The 22,202-nt window shown below is 40.2% G+C and overlaps 1 protein-coding gene across 1 annotated transcript in view; it reads right to left on the bottom strand.

Moving 5' to 3' along the window:
* The window catches only part of TRPC7 (transient receptor potential cation channel subfamily C member 7), a 143,982-nt gene that overhangs the window by 45,445 nt on the left and 76,335 nt on the right, over positions 1 to 22,202 (bottom strand). Inside the window, exon 4 of the mRNA XM_048487239.1 lies at positions 3,880 to 4,044. Within this exon, the coding sequence (XP_048343196.1) occupies positions 3,880 to 4,044 (165 nt within the window). The remainder of the gene's footprint in view (positions 1 to 3,879; positions 4,045 to 22,202) is intronic.

Here is a 22,202-nt window from a genome sequence, read left to right as displayed (position 1 = left end):
TTGTCAGTTTGCTAAACCTGCACCCTGCCTGTGACTTATTTCTATGCAGTTTTTTTCTCCAGACATTTTCTTCTCTTCCAAATTCCAGTACTCAAAAACAGCTTGATTGGGGAAAAATACTTGGGAAAGGGGGCTGCAGTGGCAGCCAGTGATTTCTTTCTCACATATGCTTATTGCTATTAAAATTGAATGTCCATTCCTCTCCTTCTATGTGATTGGGTCAGATCCAGGTTTAAAATCATTCAGTTTGGCACTGAGCCACTTCTACTTCTCTGAATCTTAAAGGCTATTCATTATGAAACAGCATGCTAAAGTTTCAGCTGTGCCAAGAATCTCTAGCAATAACAGAAATGTTCCCTAAAGAATATGAGTATTACATTTTTAAGATTGCAAATAAATCTATAAATTGGCCAGAGATTGAAAAGTTTAGGATCTGTCAAAAGCCCGAAATAATTTTCTTTGAATGGAACAGCAAAACCTGTAATCTATATCCCAATATTTCATAGTGCTTCTGTACTCACTTTAATAATAAATCTTTCAAGTAACTGGGTATCTTTAAAGTTTTCAAAAACATATGTAGGCTTTTTAAAAAATCCCAGGTTCAACTTCCATAGTTATAGTTGAGTAAATTGCTAAAATGCCAGTATGATGTTAAGAATTTTTTTAAAAAATATGCATTTCAACATAAAGGTCAAAATACTAATGTTTGAACATTTTAATTTTGATTAAAGATTTGACAATTTAATCTTCATCCCTGTCCTCCCAATGGTGAAGGGTATGGTGAGCAATAGAAGTCTTTGCCTGCTCCTTCCCCATCAACTTTTGCCCCAATTTAATTAGAGGCCAGCAGCAAGCCATTGAGGCATAGTAGTTAACCATCAATGGTTACCTGCTGCAATTTCTGAGGAAGAAATTTACTATGAAAACATGGGATTTCACACTAAAGTGGAGGGTTATTTTGGGATCACAAGTACATTAGAGGGTAACTCACTGCTAGCCAAGACACCACTTAGAATCAGAATGCTACACAGTGTTTTGGAAACCATTCTTGTTCTACATGTGAGACTAGTTTCTTTTGAGTGATTGTCTTGGCAACTTCTAATGTAGCTCTGAGGCTGAATGAATGGGATTAAAATACTTAACTTTTACAACACATCTATCACTCAGGAAAAGAAATTCTACCTCAATATCACAATATTAATAGCTACATCTTCTGAAACTATTTCTGAAAAAATGAAACTGTCTGAAGACCTAATGAATTACAATTTGCCTCCCTGTTCCAGCCAATACATGTTGGCTGAGTTCTAAACATTTGCTACAGCAGATTTGCTTTTATCACAACCATAATGGGTAGCAGTGGTATCGTCATGTCATTTCTCAATATTGATACAAATGCCTCTTTGCAATATTTTTAAGCATTCATTTGCAGAAGCAACACATCTCCAAAGGGGACCATTGAACAAATAAAGAACCAGGATTCAACCAATTAGAATAGTGTACCCATTGTTACGGAAATGAACTTGAACCACTGTAAAAGTGAAATGAATTTTTGCTAATATCATTTCTCTTCTCTGATGTCAGACATTCTATATTAAATATATTATTAAATATCAATAGTTTATATTCTCTGTCACTGATGAAAGTTGCAGAAATTTTCCTTGGAGTGATATATTTCAAATTTCCATTTAAAATTTATGGCTTGATAAATAATGCAGATCTTTAGAATCTCTGAGTCATCTCAACCCCCCCCCCCAAAAAAAAAAAAAATCTGTGAGAGTTTGACCTGTTCTTTAACATTTCTGCTTGGTTGGTGTCCTGCCTCTGCCATGGGATCAGAAGTCTTTACCATATTGTTGCTACTTTCTTAGTTTTAAGAAGCTGTTTTGATATATATATTTATATATTTATATATGTTTTATATATGTTTCTGTCTGTGTGGTGCAATGGTTAGAATGTCAGCCTACAATCTGGGAGACACAGGTTTGAATCCCCACTCATCCATGGAAGGCTGCTGGTGATTTTGGACCAGTCACATACTGTCAACCTAACATGCTTCAAAGAGTTCTTGTGAGTATAAAATGGAGAGGGGGACTGTTGGTGCACTGCCTCTCTGCGTGCCTGGATTTAAAGGGAGAATCTGAGGTCCCCAGTTTTAACATTGAAAGTGATGCTGTTTCAGGGTGGGGAGAATCCACCCCCAAACAGCATCACTTTCAATGTTGTTTTAACTGTGGACCTCAGATTCTCCCCCACCCTGGTGGGGGATTTAAAACACCATTGAAAGTGATGCTGTTTTGGCGTGGATTCCAGCATCACAGTGGCCGCCAATGTCCCCCCTGCAAAACTCAGATTTTGCACTGGGATCCATTTTCCCTAGCTATGCCTCTGTTCAGAGGGGCGGGCAGAAGGAACTGCCAGCTGGTGGCTGGGAGCCCAGCCGGTGGGGTGGGGGGCAGGGGACAGGGGAATCTGCCATCCCTGACCTTGGAGAGCTGCTTTTATAAGCACTGGGTCTGGAGAATGGCTTGGGGAGGCATGGCCCTGCCCCTGAACTGCCCCCATAAAAATCTATACCTACATCACTGATACTGCCTCTAATATCACATAGGAAAAAATCTACCATTTGCATTATTAGTTAAATTGCTGGTGGAGAACAAGTAACCAAACATTACCCTTGCAGCTGCAAAATTACTCTTTGAAGCAGTTAGGATTAGACTAAGTCCAGTGTTGACATGTGCTTTCTATATATCACTGGATCATTTTAATATGTGTTATAAATGATAGGCACACTTTTTTAACTGTTAATTTTGCTCTTTTTGTCACTTTTATGGGTTTTTTTGTAAACCAAGTCTTTGGACTGCAATTTTTTAAAAATCACAATAAACCAAAATATTTATTTGACTTGTTTTTTTTTTTAAAAAACACAGCACAACATGAGTTGGATTCTATCTTTGCCTTCAAGGGAGAACTATTAAAAATGCATCCAGAAGATGTCTGGGTTAGTCCATCATAACAAAATAAAGCAGAAATCAAGTGGAATCTTTAAGACAAACCAAGTTGATTCTGACATAATTTTTAGTGAATCAGAGCTCATTTTGTCTGATGGAGGAAAGTTTCCTCTGATGAAGAAAAACATTTCTTTGTTGAAGGGCGTCTTTGTTGTTATTGGAAGAGAACTGGGTAGAAGTAAGTCATAGGATAGTAACATCTTTATTCACACACAGAAATAACTGTCTAACAGCATTTTCACAAAAGAGATCATACATTCCATATCTTGCCTTGTCTGTTTTACAAGCTTAAGTGCTTTCTTCAAAATGAGGAGGAAGATATTTAGCATTCTTTTCAGCTCTGCTTCCAGGAACATATGAAACTGACATAAACTGAGTTAATCTAGCAAAGAACCTCAGCAGCACCTATCCAAATTCCTTTCTACCCTGCTGCCTGAGATCCTTTAACTAGAGATACCAAGCATTAAACCTTAATTATATGAAAGCATATTTTCCATCAGCGAGCTATGGCTCTCTATTTTTAGATGGCAGCCATTTCACTCTCCACTGTTCCCTTTTCCATTGCTATAGATTTCCTTGGGCATTTGCTTTACCTGACATTGGTAGTAATCCTTTCTGTATTGGCTTTATTCTTCTGCTTTTCTCACTTGTCTCTATTTTTTTCTTTCCCTTTTTTATTTTAGCACTTTCAAGATTGAATTCGGTTCCTCCCACACACACTCTTGGCATCTAAATGAGAAACACTCAACATTTTCTTGACTCTTGCACAATGTCATAAAAAATATGTATTGACTTGCTCAGTTCTGACTTCATATCATGCCAATGGAATATAAATAATGATAAACAAACATGCACCTTAACCAATCTGTACCTTGCTGCAGGGAGCTATCCAATATGCTATGGCGAGGAATGGAAGGCCTATGGAGACTCCAAAGACAGCCAAGAATTTCACAGCAATCGATTGCTGACGTAAGCCTGAGAGATTTTCATACCACATGGTGAGCAACTGCTGCTGACAGTTGGGATGGGCAACAAACTGAAAGAGGAAAATATATGTAAGCATTTCCTGAAAGAGTATACCAAACACACGGTGAATGTCACCTGACCACATAGCCCTTCATGGAGATGTGTGGGTGGTAGATCTGTGTTAGGAGGCCAAAAATATGAAAAGAAATCACGCTAAATTTAAAAAATTTACAATTTAAATTTACAATTTAAAATAGTTTATCAATTACGTTGAAGTTCAGACTAAACTCCTACAAAAATATCATTACCAACTTATATTTAAATGATTATCTGCTGCCTCTTATCAGAAGATGAGAGGTAGATCTGTGGATGGTAGATCGGTGTTAAGAAGAAGAGTTTGGATTTATATTTCCCCTTTCTCTCCTATAGGGGCTGACAATCTCCTTTCCCTTCCACCCTCACAACAAACACCCTTTGAGGTGAGTGGGGCTGAGAGAGCTCAGAAGAACTGCGACTAGTCCAAGGTCACCCAGCTGGCATGTGTTGGGAGTGTACAGGCTAATCTGAATTCCCCAGATAAGCCTCCACAGCTCAAGCGGCACATCAGGAATCAAACCCGGTTCCTCCAGATTAGAGTACACCTGTTCTTAACCAGTACGCCACTGCTGCTTAAGAAACCAAAAATATGGCAAGAAGTCACACACTTTTAAAATTGTTTATTAATTATGATGAAGTTCAGACTAAACTCCTAAAGAAATGTCATGTTAACACATTTAAATACTTATCTTCTGCCTCTTATCAGGGGAAACATGAATTATCTCCGAGGTTCGAACTTACTATCCTTGCAAATTTGTATCTTATTTCCAAGAGAGTTCAAATTATGTTGTTTACCAAATTGAACTTTAACTCAGCAACACAATATATACTAGGCCTTTTCACAATTTGAGTTCCACATAGAATAGTCCACAAAGTTGCTTCAAAACTCAGGTCTGATTCATATTTATGTCCAATGGTGGGATTCAAATAACGTAACAACCGGTTCCGATAGTGGGATTCAAATAATTTAACAACTGGTTGTTTACAAGCTCCATTTTAACAACTGATTCTGCTGAAGTGGTGTGAACCTGCTGAATCCCACAACTGTATGTCACTTCTCCTTATTTCCACCTTTACAAGTGGCATACTCAAAGGAGCAGTAGAACTCATGAGTTGGTAGTGCCTGTATTTCAAAGCTTGCTATTTTCATGACTGTAATTCTGTAATACTCTTCCACAATTCATGCAACTAAAAGTTTTACAAGAGAAAAAGGATTTATAACTCATCCAGAGTAGAACGACTTGATCTTTGATTTTTCTAGAAACTGGGAGAAAGGTCAGAAACAATGGCTGATTCAAAACACAAACTAAAGGCTTTCTCAGACCCAGCTATACTAGTTCTACCAGACCAATGCAGAGAACTTAATCAAAGCTTTTATCTGTAGAGAAAGATTGATCAGAAATGAAAAATAAGATTGATAAGGTTAAGTCCCTTCAGGGGAGGGCGGTTTATAAATATAACAATAAAATAAATAAAGTCGAAGGCTTTCATGGCCGGATTCAACTGGTTGTGGTGGGTTTTCCGGGCTGTGTGGCCATGGTCTGGTAGATCTTGTTTCTAATGTTTTGCCTGCATCTGTGGCTGACATCTTCTGAAGTGTATCACAGAGAAAAGTCTGTTTCACACTGTGTCTAGTGAGAAGGGAAAGTTTAGTGGGGTATATTCTCCATGTCCCAGGGTTGGGAACCAATCAGTAAATGTTTGGATGGAACTTGCTATGCAAAGGTGTGGTTGTTAGTATTGTATTGCGGGTGGACCTAGAGCTCTGTGTGTGCAGGCTCAGTTCTCTTCAATGCTGGCCATTGTTCCAGATATGTAATGACTGTATAAAACCATACAGTGAAGTCAAACTTACTAAGGGGACACAACATCCCATTTCCCCCCCTTTTAGTCTTCTAAAATGGGAAGTGGTATCCCATAATAAGTCTGAGTTCTCAGCTCCTAAGGATGACTCATATTTGACTGCTTCTCTCTCTTTCTTTCGCACACAAACACATATCTTGATTTCACTGAGACTCAAGAATGAGGGTTTTTTATCCCGAGTGTGGGCTTAAAGATATTTTGGCATTGACACCAGCTGAAGGCCTGGTGGAACACTCTTCCTCCAGCTGTCCGGGCCCTGCGGGACCTGGGTGAGTTCCGCAGGGCCTGTAAGACGGAGTTGTTCCGCCGGGCCTTTGGAGGAACCGGCCGTTGATGGTGCCCCCGGCTCGGCCCCGACATCTGGGCCAATTGTCATCTCAGACTCGCCATCCCCCTCTTTTTAGAGAGGGGAGGGAATTTTTAGATTAGAATGTCGGACGCCTTTCTCCCCCTTTGGGGAAGGGAAGGGAACTACAACAGTAGATCACTGAACGCTATTTATTTACTGTAATTTATTACATATTTATTAGGAACGTTGTTATGGTTATCGCTGCTTTTAAATGTTTTAATTGCCTATATTGTTTTATTTCTGCTGTACACCGCCCAGAGCCCTCCGGGGATGGGGCGGTATAAAAGTTTAAAAAATAAATAAATAAATAAATCACTTTTTTTCTTCACTTAATTCTATGCAGGAAAAAACTCAGTCCTCAAAATCACTATTTGCTTTTCATTTTTTCATGTAGAAATAATATAGAAAATTAAACCTGCATTTCATCAAATTGATGCCAAAGACAAAGTCAGAGACACAAATGTTTGTACAAAATAAATGAACTACTTATTAGTTTTAATGTTAAAGCACCATGAACATCACCTGGGGGAGAATGACATCTCACATTTGGGAACATTAAATATTGTCTAATTTGAGCTTCAAAAGCCAACTGAGGGTGAATATCTACAGCTGGAGCACAAAAGAACTGTGAATGTTACTGAAACAGAGTGTGACCTAGATATTCTTTTTAAAAGCCCTGCCATGCAACAGAATGGTCATTGTGTGGATGGATGGCAAAATGGATTAGTTTGCATGGATTTCCTGTCATCTTCCATGAGTAATGTAAGTATTTAATAGCAGTTTGAGGATCTAACAAGCTACTTGTTCTCTTGGCATTTTCTGATTAGTAATTACACCCCTCACTCATACAATCTTCAATTGATTCATGGTGCCCTGTAGGGTTTTCAAGGCCAAAGATGAACAGAGGTGGTTTGCCATTGCTTGCCTCCACCCAGCAACCCTGCCAAAGCTACTGACTAACCTGCTTAAGCTTTTGAGATCTGATGAGTTCAGGCTAGCTTGGGACATCCAGGTCAGGGGTCTCTGGTGGGTTTCACAATGGCAACAAAAACAGCCTCAAGACCATGGCACATTGGAAAGAGGCATCCAGTTCTGTCTTGCTTGCAATCTACTGCTTTTACATAGAGGAATAGTGCCACATAGTTCCTACTTGAAGAACTAGTAAAAGTCTCAAGATATTTCATGAGCGCTCATTGTCATACCCCCAGAGACACCCTCACTATTTTTTTTATTTAAGTCTCAGTTGTAACCTTAGTTAGAATAGATTCAGTTGCTTTTGTACAGTTTTCTGTGGGAGGGAACCTTAGTTAGATCCTGTCCCTTTAAGAAGTCCTCTAGAGGAAAAGCACTATAACATTCTTACTGGTTAGCAGTTCCTGCTTTACAGTTTGTCTTTAGTTCAGGTGTCTGGAGAAGGCTGAAACAGCAATATCTCAGACATGTAAGGTGTTACGTTTAAGGTGTAAAAGATCCATAATACTTTAAGTAATACAATTCCAACAGATTTGCATGAAAACAGAGTCCAGTTAGAGGAAACTGGGAGTACTCAGAAGAAGAAGCAAGCAGCACAGACTTTTTTACAAGCAGTAAAGGAAAGAGTTGATGTCTGCAAATTCTTCAAATCATCTCCAAAAGTTTCCAGCATTGCAAATATTTCTTATTTACCGTATATACTTGCATATAAGTCGACTTTTTCAGCATAATTTTTGTGCCAAAAAAGCCCTCCTCGACTTATACGCGAGCCACCCACCGCTGCCTGCTGGCCACCGCCGCTGCCGCCGCCGCCCATCATTCCCCTCACCCACTTATCTTTTCCTTTCCCTGAGGCTTGGCTCCACCTGCTATAGCGTTTCCTTGTTTGCAAGGAAACGCCAGACAGAGCAGTTGTCTGCTTTTTGGGTTTCCTTGCTTGCAAGTGTAACCCAGGGTCCAATGGGGGGGAGGCTAAAGAGCTCAGATTTTCCATATAAGGGAGAAAGGGCTCCAATTCCCTCAGATCTGTTAGAGGCCTGTTACTAGAGCCAGCCTACTTCACAGAGTTCTGTTATTATGAACTATATTTGCATATTTCAGGTATGAAATGTTGTATTAAATGTTGAGAAGGGAATATTGTATTTATCCCGATTGACTATTAGTTTGTATTTTGGTTTCCTGTTATAAATGGGTGTTATATAAACCAATTCCCTCAGATCTGTTAGAGGCCTGTGACTGGAGCCAGCATACTTCACAGAGTTCTGTTATTATGAACTATAGTTGCATATTTCAGGGCTACCCTTGAAGACTTGATAACCAGGAGAGAGGGCTCAGCAAAGAACAGCAAAGCTTCAAGTCAATCAACAGTGCCACAGGACACAGCTAGAGAAATGTGCAAAGGACTGAGACCCTGCTAGTCTGTTTTGCATAACAGGCCAGAACTATTACATGTTGATTATTGTTTCTGCATTGGTTCACTATATTTCACTGTTGTGTTGCACATTATTGTTATAATGAACAGAGAACAGATTTAAAGTTTCTTTGTTGGAAGTCTGGTGAATGGTATGGGTCACAAGGTGGGATCACACTGTCAGAGACTTGAACTCCTTTCCTATTAAAGATAATATCCCTCTTAAACCCTAAGTTGGGTTACACAAGCAAGGAAACTCTTTTTGGGTTTCCTTGCTTGCAAGCAAGGAAACTCCAAAAGTAGGCAAATGCTTTGTCTGGCGTTTCCTTGCTTACAAGCAAGGAAACTCCAGAGCAGGCAAGGGCTGGGGCTGCTGTGGGGATCCAGGAGGTGGCAGGGGAGCGATCAGGTGGGGAGCGGGCGCCCCAGCTCTTCCCTTCCCCCACCTGCTTTGGAGTTACCACCCTAGACTTATACACGAGTCAATAAGTTTTCCCAGTTTTTGGTAGTAAAATTAGGTGCCTCGACTTATACATGAGTATATACGGTAGGTAGAGTTCATGGGAGGAATTAGAGTCCTAAGCTTTCAATATTATTAAACTGTTTTTGAACTGTTACTTATTTGTCTGTGGGCTTTACATTCTGTTCTGGCCAAGTGCAAGGCACCTGAATTTAGGCCCTTTCCCCACTTACCTTAAGCCTCACGCTACTCTCCTCAAGTAGCGCGGGGTCCCCCAGCACTCCCCACTACAGGGGCAGCAACAATGCAGCTGCCCCGACACTGCCGCTCTCATGCCCCCTCAGCACGCGGCATCTCTGGCGCTCCTCGAAATGGCGCCTTTTGATGACCCCACACAGAGCAGGGTCGTGGGGACGCCCAGGCGCGCACCAGAGATGCCGCGCGCTGAGAGTAGCACGCAGCAAAGGGCAGCAAAGGTAAGTGGGGAAAGGGCCTTAGTTTGCTTGGGGAACAGAACACCTATCACTGACCAAACTTCCATCAACACTGCCAGTTTCTGCACTAACACTTGAGATGAGGTCTATTCTCAAGAGAAACATCAGGTATTAGAGAACTTTATAACCATATCCTTCCTAAGTAATTCTCCCCTGCCAATGGGCTTCAGAACTGGAAGTGAAGTCAGAACTGTTTGTGAGGTCATAAGGGAAGAAAGTCTCAGAAGAATTTTGTAGAGAAAAGTGGGTAGGGTTGGACACTTCTCCCTTTGCTATTTCAAAGCTTTCTTGCAAGTCCCCTCCCTCCAGCTACCACATTCTACTTTCACATTCTTCTTCTACTGAATGAGATCACACATTTGCTCTGCCCATAAGATCAGCCTATTAAACTGTCACCAGTACTCTCAAAAATAAATGACAATTCATTTGCCCAGCAATATGCATAATAATAAATGAGATACATGAACCAAGGGGAAATAATTTTTGCTGATATTCAGGAAGTCTATACTTTTGAATCTTTTAACAAACCTGGGATCATTCTTCAATCTACTGAACACAAATGAAATTGTCTGATATCAAAGTGTCGTTTCCTAATGACAAAATCATAGAAGCTTCACAAAGGACTTTTATTACCCAAGATAAAGCTTCTCTAGTTCGCAACTTTTCCCTCCAGAGTGGCTTCATCTATATCACATATAATGTGACTGACTGTTAATAATCTTTTGCCATGATTAAAGGTAAAGATAATGAAACCAAGAGATAAAGGAAATGTTATTATCAGACTTTTATTGTATTTATGGGAAAGGGACAGACGATTAAGGCTCTTCAAGAGGAAATTAAAAAAACCTGGAAGAAAAGTGTTCAAAAGCAAGAGCCTCAAAAATAATATGACATATCTCCATATAAATGATGTTGTAGGAGGAAAGGGACATTGATAAATCCAAAACAGCAACAATTCTAATGTGGAATGTACTACTATAGCTGTCATGCCTATAACTGATATACTAAGGGAAAATAAAATGGCAGCATTTATTGTTTGTGTTTTTTAACCATTGTGTACTCTTGTAAACATATAATCTAGCTTCATTAAAATCCATGGAGGCTTGAAAGTTAACTTCAGAGAGATGATTATCATGTTCTGGTACTAGAGAATGCTCAGCTGGGACTGTCCCATGAATACAAAGACTACATCTAGAAGGCAGGTTTACCCAGAGCTGATGCATTTCACTAGCACTGTGGAGCCACTGTAGAGGGGCATAAATGCTGCATGCAGCTCTGGACCCACAGGTTGCCAACCCCTGAAATCAGTGGGGCAATCTACAATGTGGTGCTTCTTTACTACTGCAGATAGATTCTGAATTGGTATCTTTCAACATTTTGTTTCTTTATGATGGCTATACAAAACCAGAGAATGTCATAGAGATTAAATATTTGCACGTAATGTTTCAATTTAAACATCTCTTATCACTACTTCCTTTGTACCAATAGTAGAATATGACACAAAAGGAATGAAGTAAAAGAATGAAAACGATGCTTATTATCATAAATATTAATTTTAGTGTAGAGAATCATAATGAAAGGTACAAAGAAAATTGTAACACACTTTAGACCTCATAAGCCAAAGCAATATAAATTTGAGAATACAGTGTACAATTTATTCTCAATGGATATCTATGTTCCAATGTTTATTGCACAAGAGACATAATGGATGGCATTTGAGGGCATGGTACTCACAGACTGCTGTTAACAGACATCAAACACTTCAAATTGGTATATAGGGATACATAAAGAAAAGGGGGAAACCCTGACAGTTAAGTGGAACATATCAAGCAATTTCAACCAAATCTAAATTTATTGAAACAAATTATATTTTCAACAAAAAAAAAGAGATTAATGGTGCACTAGACAGCCTTGAAAATGCTCACATTTCTTTTCTTTCTTTCTTTTTTTTTTAAAAAACCAAGCTGGAATAGAAGTTACACATCCAGTTTCCATGAGTCAGTCTGTAACAGAAATAATTTTGTCTACTGTGTTTTCTCTATAAAACAGAAATGGAATGAGCGCTAAACAATTCTAACATGCTGCTCAACATAGTAAAATTAACTTTAGTATCCTCACAGAATTACATTAATATATTTTTTTCCTTAGAAATTTACATTACAAAAATTGAAAAGAGACTATTAATGGACATTTACAGTGCAGCATATAAAGCAGCAGGAAAAGATCACCCCAAAAGCATGAATTTTATGGCAAATAACTTGTTTCGAATGTAGGCTATGGGCCATTAAGCTTCATTTTTCCAAGTACGAGCACACAGTATCTCATTACTCCAAAGTATCAATACTTTTAGTAGGGCTTGCTTACAATTAAGAACTGCATAGTATTCTTTGTAGAAGGGAAATAATGCTTGGGCTGGTTTTGGTGCACTGAGGGGATGGTACACATGTTAGTAGTGAATACATGGAAAGGGAAAACAGGATTTGGCCTTCTTCACTAGGACAGGCTAACAGTTCACCCCAAAGAATTAATGTAACTTCTGGAAGAACTAAGGCACATGCCGGTTGAATATACCTGAGCTCTTTAAGTGGTTATGTTAAATGTATAAAAATGTGGTAAAAATGTGAGCTAGTAGCTTCAAGTAGGCAGGATGCTGCGAGCATTGCCCCATTAAATTCCTCTTGATAGAAGCCTTCATTGTACATATATTCAGTACATAGTATTGTTCATTCTTAAGGACCACTTTCTCTTGGCAGAGGTGCTGAATAAGCAGTAATTCAGGTTCTGGGAAACCAGTACCTTTAAGCCACAATCCAACACAAGGCTAAGTGTCCTTAAGTACAATCTTATTAGTGTTTAACTGATAATATAGGAGTTCCATGGAAAGTTGTGAGAAGGGCATCTCTGTTATGAAGTTCTCTTGACTTAAAAAGGGAATGTAATGTCCTAAAAGAAATCAGTGATGAGTGGGTCATGATAAAATCATGCAGTAGAATCCCCCAAAAATATTTTCTACTGGGATATTTCTAGAAGAAGGAGGTTATTTAGGCCAGTTCTCCCCACCTGCTGTATTCTATGTGAAATTCCTGAAATGGAGGACTTGGGACTTTAGAAGTCATGAGGACTAAAGAATGTGTCTTCAGTAGGAGAGGAGAAATTAATCTTTAAAGAGATTGGGCAAAAGTATTCTGTTCTCAAAACAAATGACACATTTATTCATGTATTGATATGGTTGCCAGTTCTAGGTTGGGAAATACCTAGAGACTTTGGTGGTGAAGCCTACAGGCAGAGTTTGCGGACAGGAGAGATTTCAATGGGGAATAATGCTACAGTCTTTACTTTCCAAAGCAGCCATTTTCTTCAGGTAAACTGAGGTTTGGAGATCTGTTGTAGTAGTGGGATCCACAACAGTCACCGGGTTTTCTAAAGTAACTGCTGTGTCAAGCAGCCCTTCCAAGCTGTGAACCTGAGTTTTCAAGAGGAGTGTTCTCCATCCAAGACAAGAAAGATCTGCAGTCCCTGTACAACTGGCAGAACCCTGGCTACATATACCCCTATTAGAGAATTGGGGTGGTGGACAGGGTAGGTGGGATTCAAACCAATAAATGACAGAAGGGGACAGAATGGATTTTGGCATGAATTTGAAGGGGGAATCTGAGGTCCCCCTTTTTATTGAAAGTGATGCTGTTTCAGGTTGGGAGATAATCCACCCCAAAACAGCATCACTTTCAATGTTGTTTTAATTGGGGACCCCAGATTCTCCCTTTAAGGTGGATTTAAAATGCGAATCTGGGCTCCCTTGTTTAAACACCATTGAAAGTGATGCTGTTTGAAGGTGATTCCAGCATCACAGCTGCCGCCCATGGTGGGTGCCCGCAAAACTCAGATTTTGCACTGGGCTCCATTTTCCCTAGCTATGCCTCTGCCAGGAGGGGAGGGCAGAAGGGACTGCTGGCTGATGGGAGCCCAGCCAGTGGGAGTGGGACAGGGGCAGGGGCAGGGGAGTCTGCCATCCCTGGCCTTGGAGAGCTGCTTTTATAAGCACTGAGGCCGGGAGCAGGGATTGGGGAAGCATGGTCATGCCCCCAGGGGAAGATGGGGGTGTGGCCCACCCCCTCGAACCCACCCCACAAAAAATCTATACCTACATCACTGCAATGAAGTTGCTAAATTTTTTCTTGAAATTGCAAAAAGACAAGGTTAATCAGAATTATATTTAGTTAGTTCCCTGGTCTGATGCATTATCCGTCAACCTCAAGATACAGGATTTGATGAATCAATACATTAGCTTAATTCATTGTAACTCTATATATGCATTTTATTTTATTATGTTTATTTCTTCACAATGACTTGTAATTCCTGTACTGTTTTAACTATTTCAAATGTATACATGCCTAATAAAGGATGTGGAGTGGAAATGGATAACAGCAAATCTACCCGAACAGAAAAGCAAATAGCAAATAGATACAGTGAATCTGACCATGATGGATGACACACCTGCAGAACCCAGATAAACAGAAGAGGATGCAGAACTAGATGTCAGACATTTGACCAGATAAAACAAATGGAGATCACCAAGGAAGTTTTCTTACCTAGCAAAAACAGAAGCTATGTCTGAGCCTTCCACATGAGAAGACTTAGCAAGAATTCCTACAAAAAAAACAGAGAAATGGAGAAAAGCTACCAAAGAAGAGATTGAATCCCAAATCAGAAACCAAGTGTGGGCACTTACAGAACTACCAAAAGGGAAGAAGGCAATAGGATGCAAGTAGATCTTCAAAACCAAGCATGATGCAGAAGGGGAAATACAAAGATACAAATCCAGAATAGTTGCTTCAGGATACTTTCAGAAATATGGAGATGACTATGATGGAACTGTAGTAAGACATAATTCAATCAGAAGGGTCTTGAGCATAGCAGCAGAAAGGAAGATGCATGTGGAGCATCGAAAAATAAAGTCTGCCTATCTATAAGGAGAGCTAAAGGAATATGTTTACAAGGAACAGACACCAGAATTTGAGTAATCTGAACACAACTCATGTGTAAACGTCAAAAGAATATCTAAGGGCTGAAACAGGCTATGAGATGTTGGTATGAAAAATGCCAAGAAATGCTAATGCTAATCAAAGAAGGATTTGGACAAGGCAAGGTGGAATGCTGTCAATACTCCAGAAATAGAGAAAACAAATGGACTTACATCCTCACTTATATGGCTGACATGGTTCTACGCTATGAAGACAAAAAGAACTGTAATAAAATAGTTCAACATCTAAATCAAGAGGTAGATGTGAAGCAATTAGGAAACATTCATTGCTGTCTTGGAATACAAATAGAATGAGAGGAAGATGAAAGCTATCTTCTCAATTAGAAGCAGAAAATCCTAGAATTTCTGGGGTACATGGACATGAGAGCAATTCCAGCAAATGCTGCCTTGGAAACTAACTACCTGAACCAACAAGGATGTAGTGAACTTCTGCCTGACAACATGGTGCTAAAAAGCAATTAGAAAATGGTTGTATACAAGCACATTGACATGTCCTAATATCACAGCAGTTGTCAGTATGTTATGCAGGAAAATAGACTCATCAAGCAAAAGGGACCGGAAAGCTGTTAAAAGACTTGCAAGGAACCTGCAGGGCACTGTACATCTGAAACAAAACTTACCAACAAGTGACTATCCCAGGCTAGAGGGATATATAGATGCAGACAGGGAAGGAGATACTATAGGTGTAAAGTCAACCACAGGTCATGCATTTTTCTATGACTGAAGAGTCATCAGCTGAAGCAGCAGGAAACAAGAAATAGTAGCTGTGTCCTCAACTGAAGCTGAATATGTGTGCATATCAGAAGCATTCAGACAATTCAAGTGGATACTGCAGCTAATGCAAGACTTTGGGATAGATGAACCTAACTCAATACAATTCTTTGAAGATGCATAAAATTTGCATAGATGGAAAAGATCAGCTGAAGAACTACACACATGGATGTGAAGCATTGCATAATATGAAACAAGCAAGAACGGCTTGCTCAGTCACAATACTGAGGGGTGGCATGCAAGGGAGGGGAGGTAAGGGGAGGAGAGGGGGCCAGCATCTGGACATGGCCCACCCACCCTAGCGGGGGGGGGAGGGAGGGGTGGCATGCAAGGGAGGGGAGGGAGGGAGGGGTGGCATGCAAGGGAGGGGAGGGAAGGGGGGAAAGAAATGATTGTACATGTATTCAAGCCATTTTCTCAAGAAAAGTTTTAGCATTATGTGAATAATGCTACATAGGAAGATGAATTTTGTGGACTTTGTACACTAGACCTTGAGAAGAAGCAGAGCACTTAATTCTAATTTTGGGGTGTGGGGGCAGAGAACTTATACTCATACAAGACTTGCCTGATCCCAACCCTAAACACCGAAATATAATTCCCTCAGCTTTTGTACTTGAGTCATTTTAGCATTGCACTATGAAAATAACATGCATTAAAAGCTCTACTGTTCCTGAACAAAAAATATGTAGTCTAAATTGGGATCACTACAGGTCACAAAACCTTGAAAGAACTACTAATGGATTTCATTAATCCTTTTAACTTTAGTGATCAGAATTTTTATCTGTAGACGGGGTCACAACTGTATTCCAACTATTTTGGCTTTTCCCACATAGATACCTGAACTCTGGCAGTTGTCAAGATATAGGATTAAGCCATCAAATGAAATTAATCATATATGCATAATATACCAAGTGGGAATATGTTACAAGACCCAGTAAGGAAAAAGTTGGGATTTATTCAAATTTCTGGACAATAAAGTATGTTGAATACATATTTATGCACACTCTAATGTAATTTAGAACCTGTTGAATAATTTCAGTTGTTTCAAACAGTAAAAAGCAGCGTGCCTGTAGGCAGTATGGGCATCTTGAGAATGGGAAGTAGACATTACCACAATATGGCTGCCATGGGGATTGAGGAATTTGCAAGCCAAGCATTATCTTTGATGGCTGTGAGTTTGCAAGCTAAGCTAACCTTGAATTGATGATCTCTGGATATATAAAAGTGATGTCTCCTGTGTTCTTCTAATGTAAGTCTTGCTCCAATTAGACTGAAAAAATCCAAGCCCAAACAATTGCTTTGGGGGAGAAATGGGTTGAGGAAGAAGCAAATGGGTGCTAAGAAACCCATGGTAATCATAGGCATAATTTTGGGAAACATTGAAAAGGCTAGGTTTGAACAAGGAGGCCTATAAATGAAGGCAAAAGGAGGCTGAGAGTTTGTATTAAGGAAGGGAGCTGTGACGGGCCTTTTCTACCAACTGAGGGAACTCACATAGTCTTTGAGGGAACCATTGGCTACAAGCAGGGGATGGGGGTAGGGTTGCCAGATCCAGGTTGGGAAATTCCTGGAGATTTGAGGGTGGAGCCTGGGGAGGACAGAGACCTCAGTGGGATACAGTGCCTTAGAGTCCACTCTCAAAAGCCGCCAGTGGCTATTGATGCACTTGTGGTCTCCTTTACATTGAGCATACATTTCCTTTGGATTTGATTATTGGTTACACATACATTTCCCTCTCTTTGGCAGTCACCTCACCTTCAGATTGGAAAACCTTTGCAGTTCTTCAGGCTTTCTCGCTCCTCCCCGCCTTCCCCCGTCCACACCACAGCAGTTCCTTCCACTTTTCAGGCCACCATTTCAGAACAATCAGAATGACATTTTAAAAAAAAATTGAAGGTCTATTGCTAGGAGCTGACAGAACTCCAGTGAAATTAGTTGAAATTGCCAATGTGTTCTTTAGCAAACCCTAATTACTCAGTTGGAACCCTCAAGGGACAGTCAGAAAAAAGGTGGCAGGCAACCTCTCCAAATGGAGGTTGTATGCAAACAACAAGGAAGTGGCAGGTGGGCAAAATGGCAGCTTGCCTCGGTTAGGGAGACTTTGCAGGAAGAGAATCCCTGTGCAAACAAAAAACTGCAGGAAAGCCCCACGAGGGAGTAAACATCCCCAGGGTAAATAGTGCATGAATAAATGGCCATTTTCTCCATGGGAATGATCTCTGTAGTCTAGAGATGAGCTGTAATTCTGGGGGATTCTAGAGGCTGGCATCTCTACCTCTCATGTTTTTGGGGAACCAGGTTTGTTTTAAGTGGTAAGCCTTCCCCTCAGTTACCAAATTTTCTTTAGTCAGAAAGTGTAAAGGCCTTGGGCTTGCTGCTATGAGGCAAGTTTTATGGTGAACAAATAAAACATGGAGATCACTGAGGCATGAGTTTATATAAACAAAAAATGAAGATTTATTTATTTACAGGATGATTTCAAAGAATAGATGAGCAGTTCAGGTCTCCAGGTAATCAAAGAAGAAACCTGGTTAAGCCACATAACTTTAAATTAGTCATGGCTTCAGAGTGTGGTTTGAATTTTTTGTAATGCTTTCAAGTACAAACAGGCTTTTACTGACTAGCTACTAGGCTGAATCATCTCACACACAGATAATTCCACCCACACCGGCCAGCTCTTTCCCAAGTGTCAGACTAAACGGTACAAAGTCTGCTCATTATTAGAGGCAGGCCTAACAAGCAGGTATTCTAGTCTCTCCCAGAGGCAGAGGTAAACCACTCTGTCGTGCTACCAGACAGAGCTAACCTTCAAACTGTCTGTTCTTTGACTGAGGCAGACCCAAAACTATCACTACACTTTCCAAGAATCAGATCTGATCTCCCCTCTTGCTGTGCTTCCCTCTGACATTCCATCCCCCTACTCAAAGGTGATTGGATGCCAGAACAGTATGTCCATAGGCTCATCTGGGTGGTTGTTCTTTACTTCAGGAGTAGGTCAGCATCCTGTCCATTACAAGAATAAGCTTAGACAATGGCCTGAAGGAACAGTGAAGCTGTAGTAGATGGGCAAGAATTGCCTAAAGTCCCAAAATTATTAGAAGGTACATACTACCGCTGAAGGTAAGCAGGATTGGTCAGGCGGATTCTGCATGGCCAAAAACAGCAGTGTGAAAATGGTGTAATATGGTTTAAAACAGTGTAAAAGGGTTTAAATCATTTTCACACAGCTGTTTTTGGTCCATGTGGAATCCGCCTCAGTGCTGGCATAGGAGATATCTTGGGAAAGCCATGTAAGCATTATTGAATTCCATGATGGTTTATATAGACAGATTTTGGTGCAAGAACTGAAGAGAGATTAGGGCTGATGAAAAATTAGGAGTCCTGTGGATTCATGGGGTGATAGTAATCCTGTATTTGCTATGTTTTGGAAGATATGCAAAGGAATTGCATCTCAGTAAAGGACCTTGATGATGTGGAAACTCTGGCAGTGAAGTAGACCTCCTGAGCTCACAGATAATGGCTGGATATCAGATTCTATATGCAAATTGCTTCTCTTGGAGATAGTTCCATTTGTTTTCTTTAGCTTATTCTCACCCCATACTCTGTAGGATTTTGCTATTCTGTTTCACAATGAGCTGTATTATTATTCTATTCCTCACTTCCTCTTGATTATGAGATTTTCTTTCGGTATTTGTACCTACTTCTTCCTTTCAGTCTGCAATGAATATGGGGAAATGCTTTTGAAAAAGAATGACACCTCCCATAAATGAGGAAGCTCTCAAAGGTAGGATGAATTACTTTCACATGCTCTCAACCTTCTTGACCAAAATCCTGACTAGACTGGCACAGTCAGCACTCTGAAATACCTTCCCAGGCTTAATTATTAATAATGCCATTACAAGGGGTGGGGGAGTGTCTGTATAAGCTCTGTATTTAAATAGAGTTTGTGAGAAGCCATCTGGTGAACTGTTCACATTTTATTAATTTTCTCCTCAAACCCAGTTTGTGTGTCTTGCTGTTAATTAAACTGAGACCCAGGGCACAAAGAGGTGCTTTGCCTTTTGTGGAGAACTAGCAATTGTCCTGCCAGCAGGAAAGCTGGTGTGCAGCACTGAAGAGCTGCAGTTAATTGACAAAAAAGAAGTCACGCCTGACATCTGAAATGAAGGAGATGAATGGACATCTCCCAAGAACTGCTGGCATCACAGTAGAAGGCAAAATATATTAACTCCAAAATAGCTTTCATCCCAAAGCATGATATAAATTGCTTTCTCCATATTGCAGACTTTTCAAAATATAAACCAAGGGTCAAACCTAAATGTGTTTATGTTGCATAGATCTAAATGACATTCTTACTACCAGCCACTGAATTTGAAGTTTTTCTTCAGCTTCATTGGCTGTTTCTCCAACAGAAGAGCCATTTATGTTGAAGGAAGGCTGTTTAGATTGGAGGGGCTTCCTCAAGTCTCAGGTAGGGTACTGTCCAATGAGAGTTACTTAGCTCCCCCTTTTTGGAATCAATTTAATTGTGTCCTTTAATGCAATGTAACCAAGGACCAGAGTTGCAACAATACTGCATACATTTGACCTTTGGATGAAACACTGCTTTCTGCATAACTAATGTGCTTCTTATGATGTAAGATTCAAATGAAATTTTCCCATCAATCTCTGTTTTCAACTGTTGTGATTTTGTGTTGATTAATGCACCAAAGGTATAGTGTAGGTTTGGTGCATTACTGAGGGATTAGTGAAGCCTTTCATCTTTTCAAGGTATGGAGAGGTAAGAGTTTGTTGATATAGTGGAATAGGAATTGTGTTTATGGGATAATGCTGATAATATCACTTGGACTATATCACAAGTTCCTTCCCTGACTATTTTTCAGAAATATTTTCCATTTGTGATTTTTTGCCCCTGTTCTTTCCTCAGAAATGGCCTCTGGCTCTTCTCTTGCACTGAGGTGTTGAGCTCCTGCCGTATAACAACAATGGACTATCAACTACACCACACTGCCTTCGTTCTACATTACATGAAAGAAGTAAAGTATTATATTTAGCAGTATGGAATCACTCACACTAGGAGTACATACTGCCTGCAGCCATCCCCTGTGCACAGTTTCCACATCATCTGCAAAGGGTACTGAACATGTTTTCAGTCCAGTATGTGCTTCATGAAACCCTGGATATTGCACCTGTTGAGACATGTGGTTAGATACCCACAAATATGGTGTCTGAAACGGGCTACGATAACTCTGAATATGGCTAACACAAGTAAAGCAGTTATACAGAAAGGTATTGGTCTTTTGGGCAACAGCGTAGGGTGCGTAGGTGTCAAACTTGCGGCCCTCCAGTTGTTATAGACTACAGTTCCCATCATCCCCTGCCAGCATGATGCTGGCAGGAATGATGTGAATTGTAGTCCATAACATCTGGAGGGCTGTGAGTTTGACACCTGTGGGCTAAAGTAAACATTTAGTGAAAGACTTGCATCTGGTAAGTGACTCCAAACAACTGAAAAGCAATGGAAAGTTCAGTTTGCAACAGAGGTGATGTGGAGGAACTTATCCCTCACCCTCACACCTGTTTTTTCCCCTTGAAACTAACCTGCCCAACCACTTTTCCCCATTCAGTATTTCAGATATGTGTTTACTACATTGTCAAGAAAAACCATTAGGGAAGACAGTCACAAGTGAAAAGCAGAATGTGAAAGAGTAACATACTCCCTTTTCATTGCCTTCTCTGTTGCAAATTACTATCTCTTGAACTGTTTTGGAACAGTTCAGGGAAAAAACTGAGTTGACACAAACCTTTAGACTGACCCTTAGTGATTTTTCAAGTGGCAACTTGCAGCAGCTTTCAGTGACCCTGGCTGGACATTATATTATAAGAAAGTATGCTGGACATTAAAATCTTTTGCCCAGGATAAAACCAGCCGTGTACATACTTATCCATATCAGCTATGTGGTCTAGTGTAACCAGCTCTTCTGTGTAATTCCCTTTTCAATAAATGATGCTGCAACAGCTTTTCATGTCCCTATGCAGGGGTGTTGTGTGGTTTTCAGGCTGTATGGCAGAGTTCTAGTAGCATTTTCTCCTGACGTTTCACCTGCATCTGTGGCTGGCATCTTCAGAGGATCTGATGGTAGTAAAACAAGTGGAGTACATATATCTGTGGAATGTCCAGGGGAGAAAGAACCATTTCCCTGTTAACAAGTGTAAAGGGTGAGGTTAGCAAGCTTGATTTCCATGTGTTGGGTGGGATTCACCCATTTAGCACGTGAGTAACTATGGAGATAGCATAATCAATTAGTGAGGGCATCTGCATTGTAGTAGCCTGGCCTTTTGATCCCTTTGATTGCTTACTGCCTAGAGTGGTGCGTGGTGTTCTGGGTGGTGTTCACTAGCCCTTTGACTGCTTACTGCCTGGAGAAATCCTTTGTCTGGGTGGTGTTCATTAGTCACTGTCTTGATTCTGGTGTTTTTCAGTACTGGTAGTCAAACTGAGCAATTTCTAGCCAGGAACAGAAACAATATTGATTTTCTTTGGTTTTCTAATAATCACATCTGTGCAGATAAGATGTACCTTCTTTTCCCAGAGCTTTTGCAGGAAGGGCTGCATGAGAAGGCAAGACTAGGTACAGATTCCTTCCATTATCTGTGAGATTATTTTCTCTGTGTGCTATTTCCTCCCTTGCATTGTATAAAGACAGAGGCTAGGATTTGTGATATTCTGTTTTGTTTTCTGTTCAGTAAAGAGCTAAGAAGATAACTCTC

This window comes from Sphaerodactylus townsendi, linkage group LG03, assembly GCF_021028975.2.
Source record: "Sphaerodactylus townsendi isolate TG3544 linkage group LG03, MPM_Stown_v2.3, whole genome shotgun sequence".
Lineage (NCBI taxonomy): Eukaryota > Metazoa > Chordata > Lepidosauria > Squamata > Sphaerodactylidae > Sphaerodactylus > Sphaerodactylus townsendi.
The sequence above is the reverse complement of the archived record's forward strand: the minus strand, read 5'-3'. Positions and strand labels throughout refer to the sequence as shown.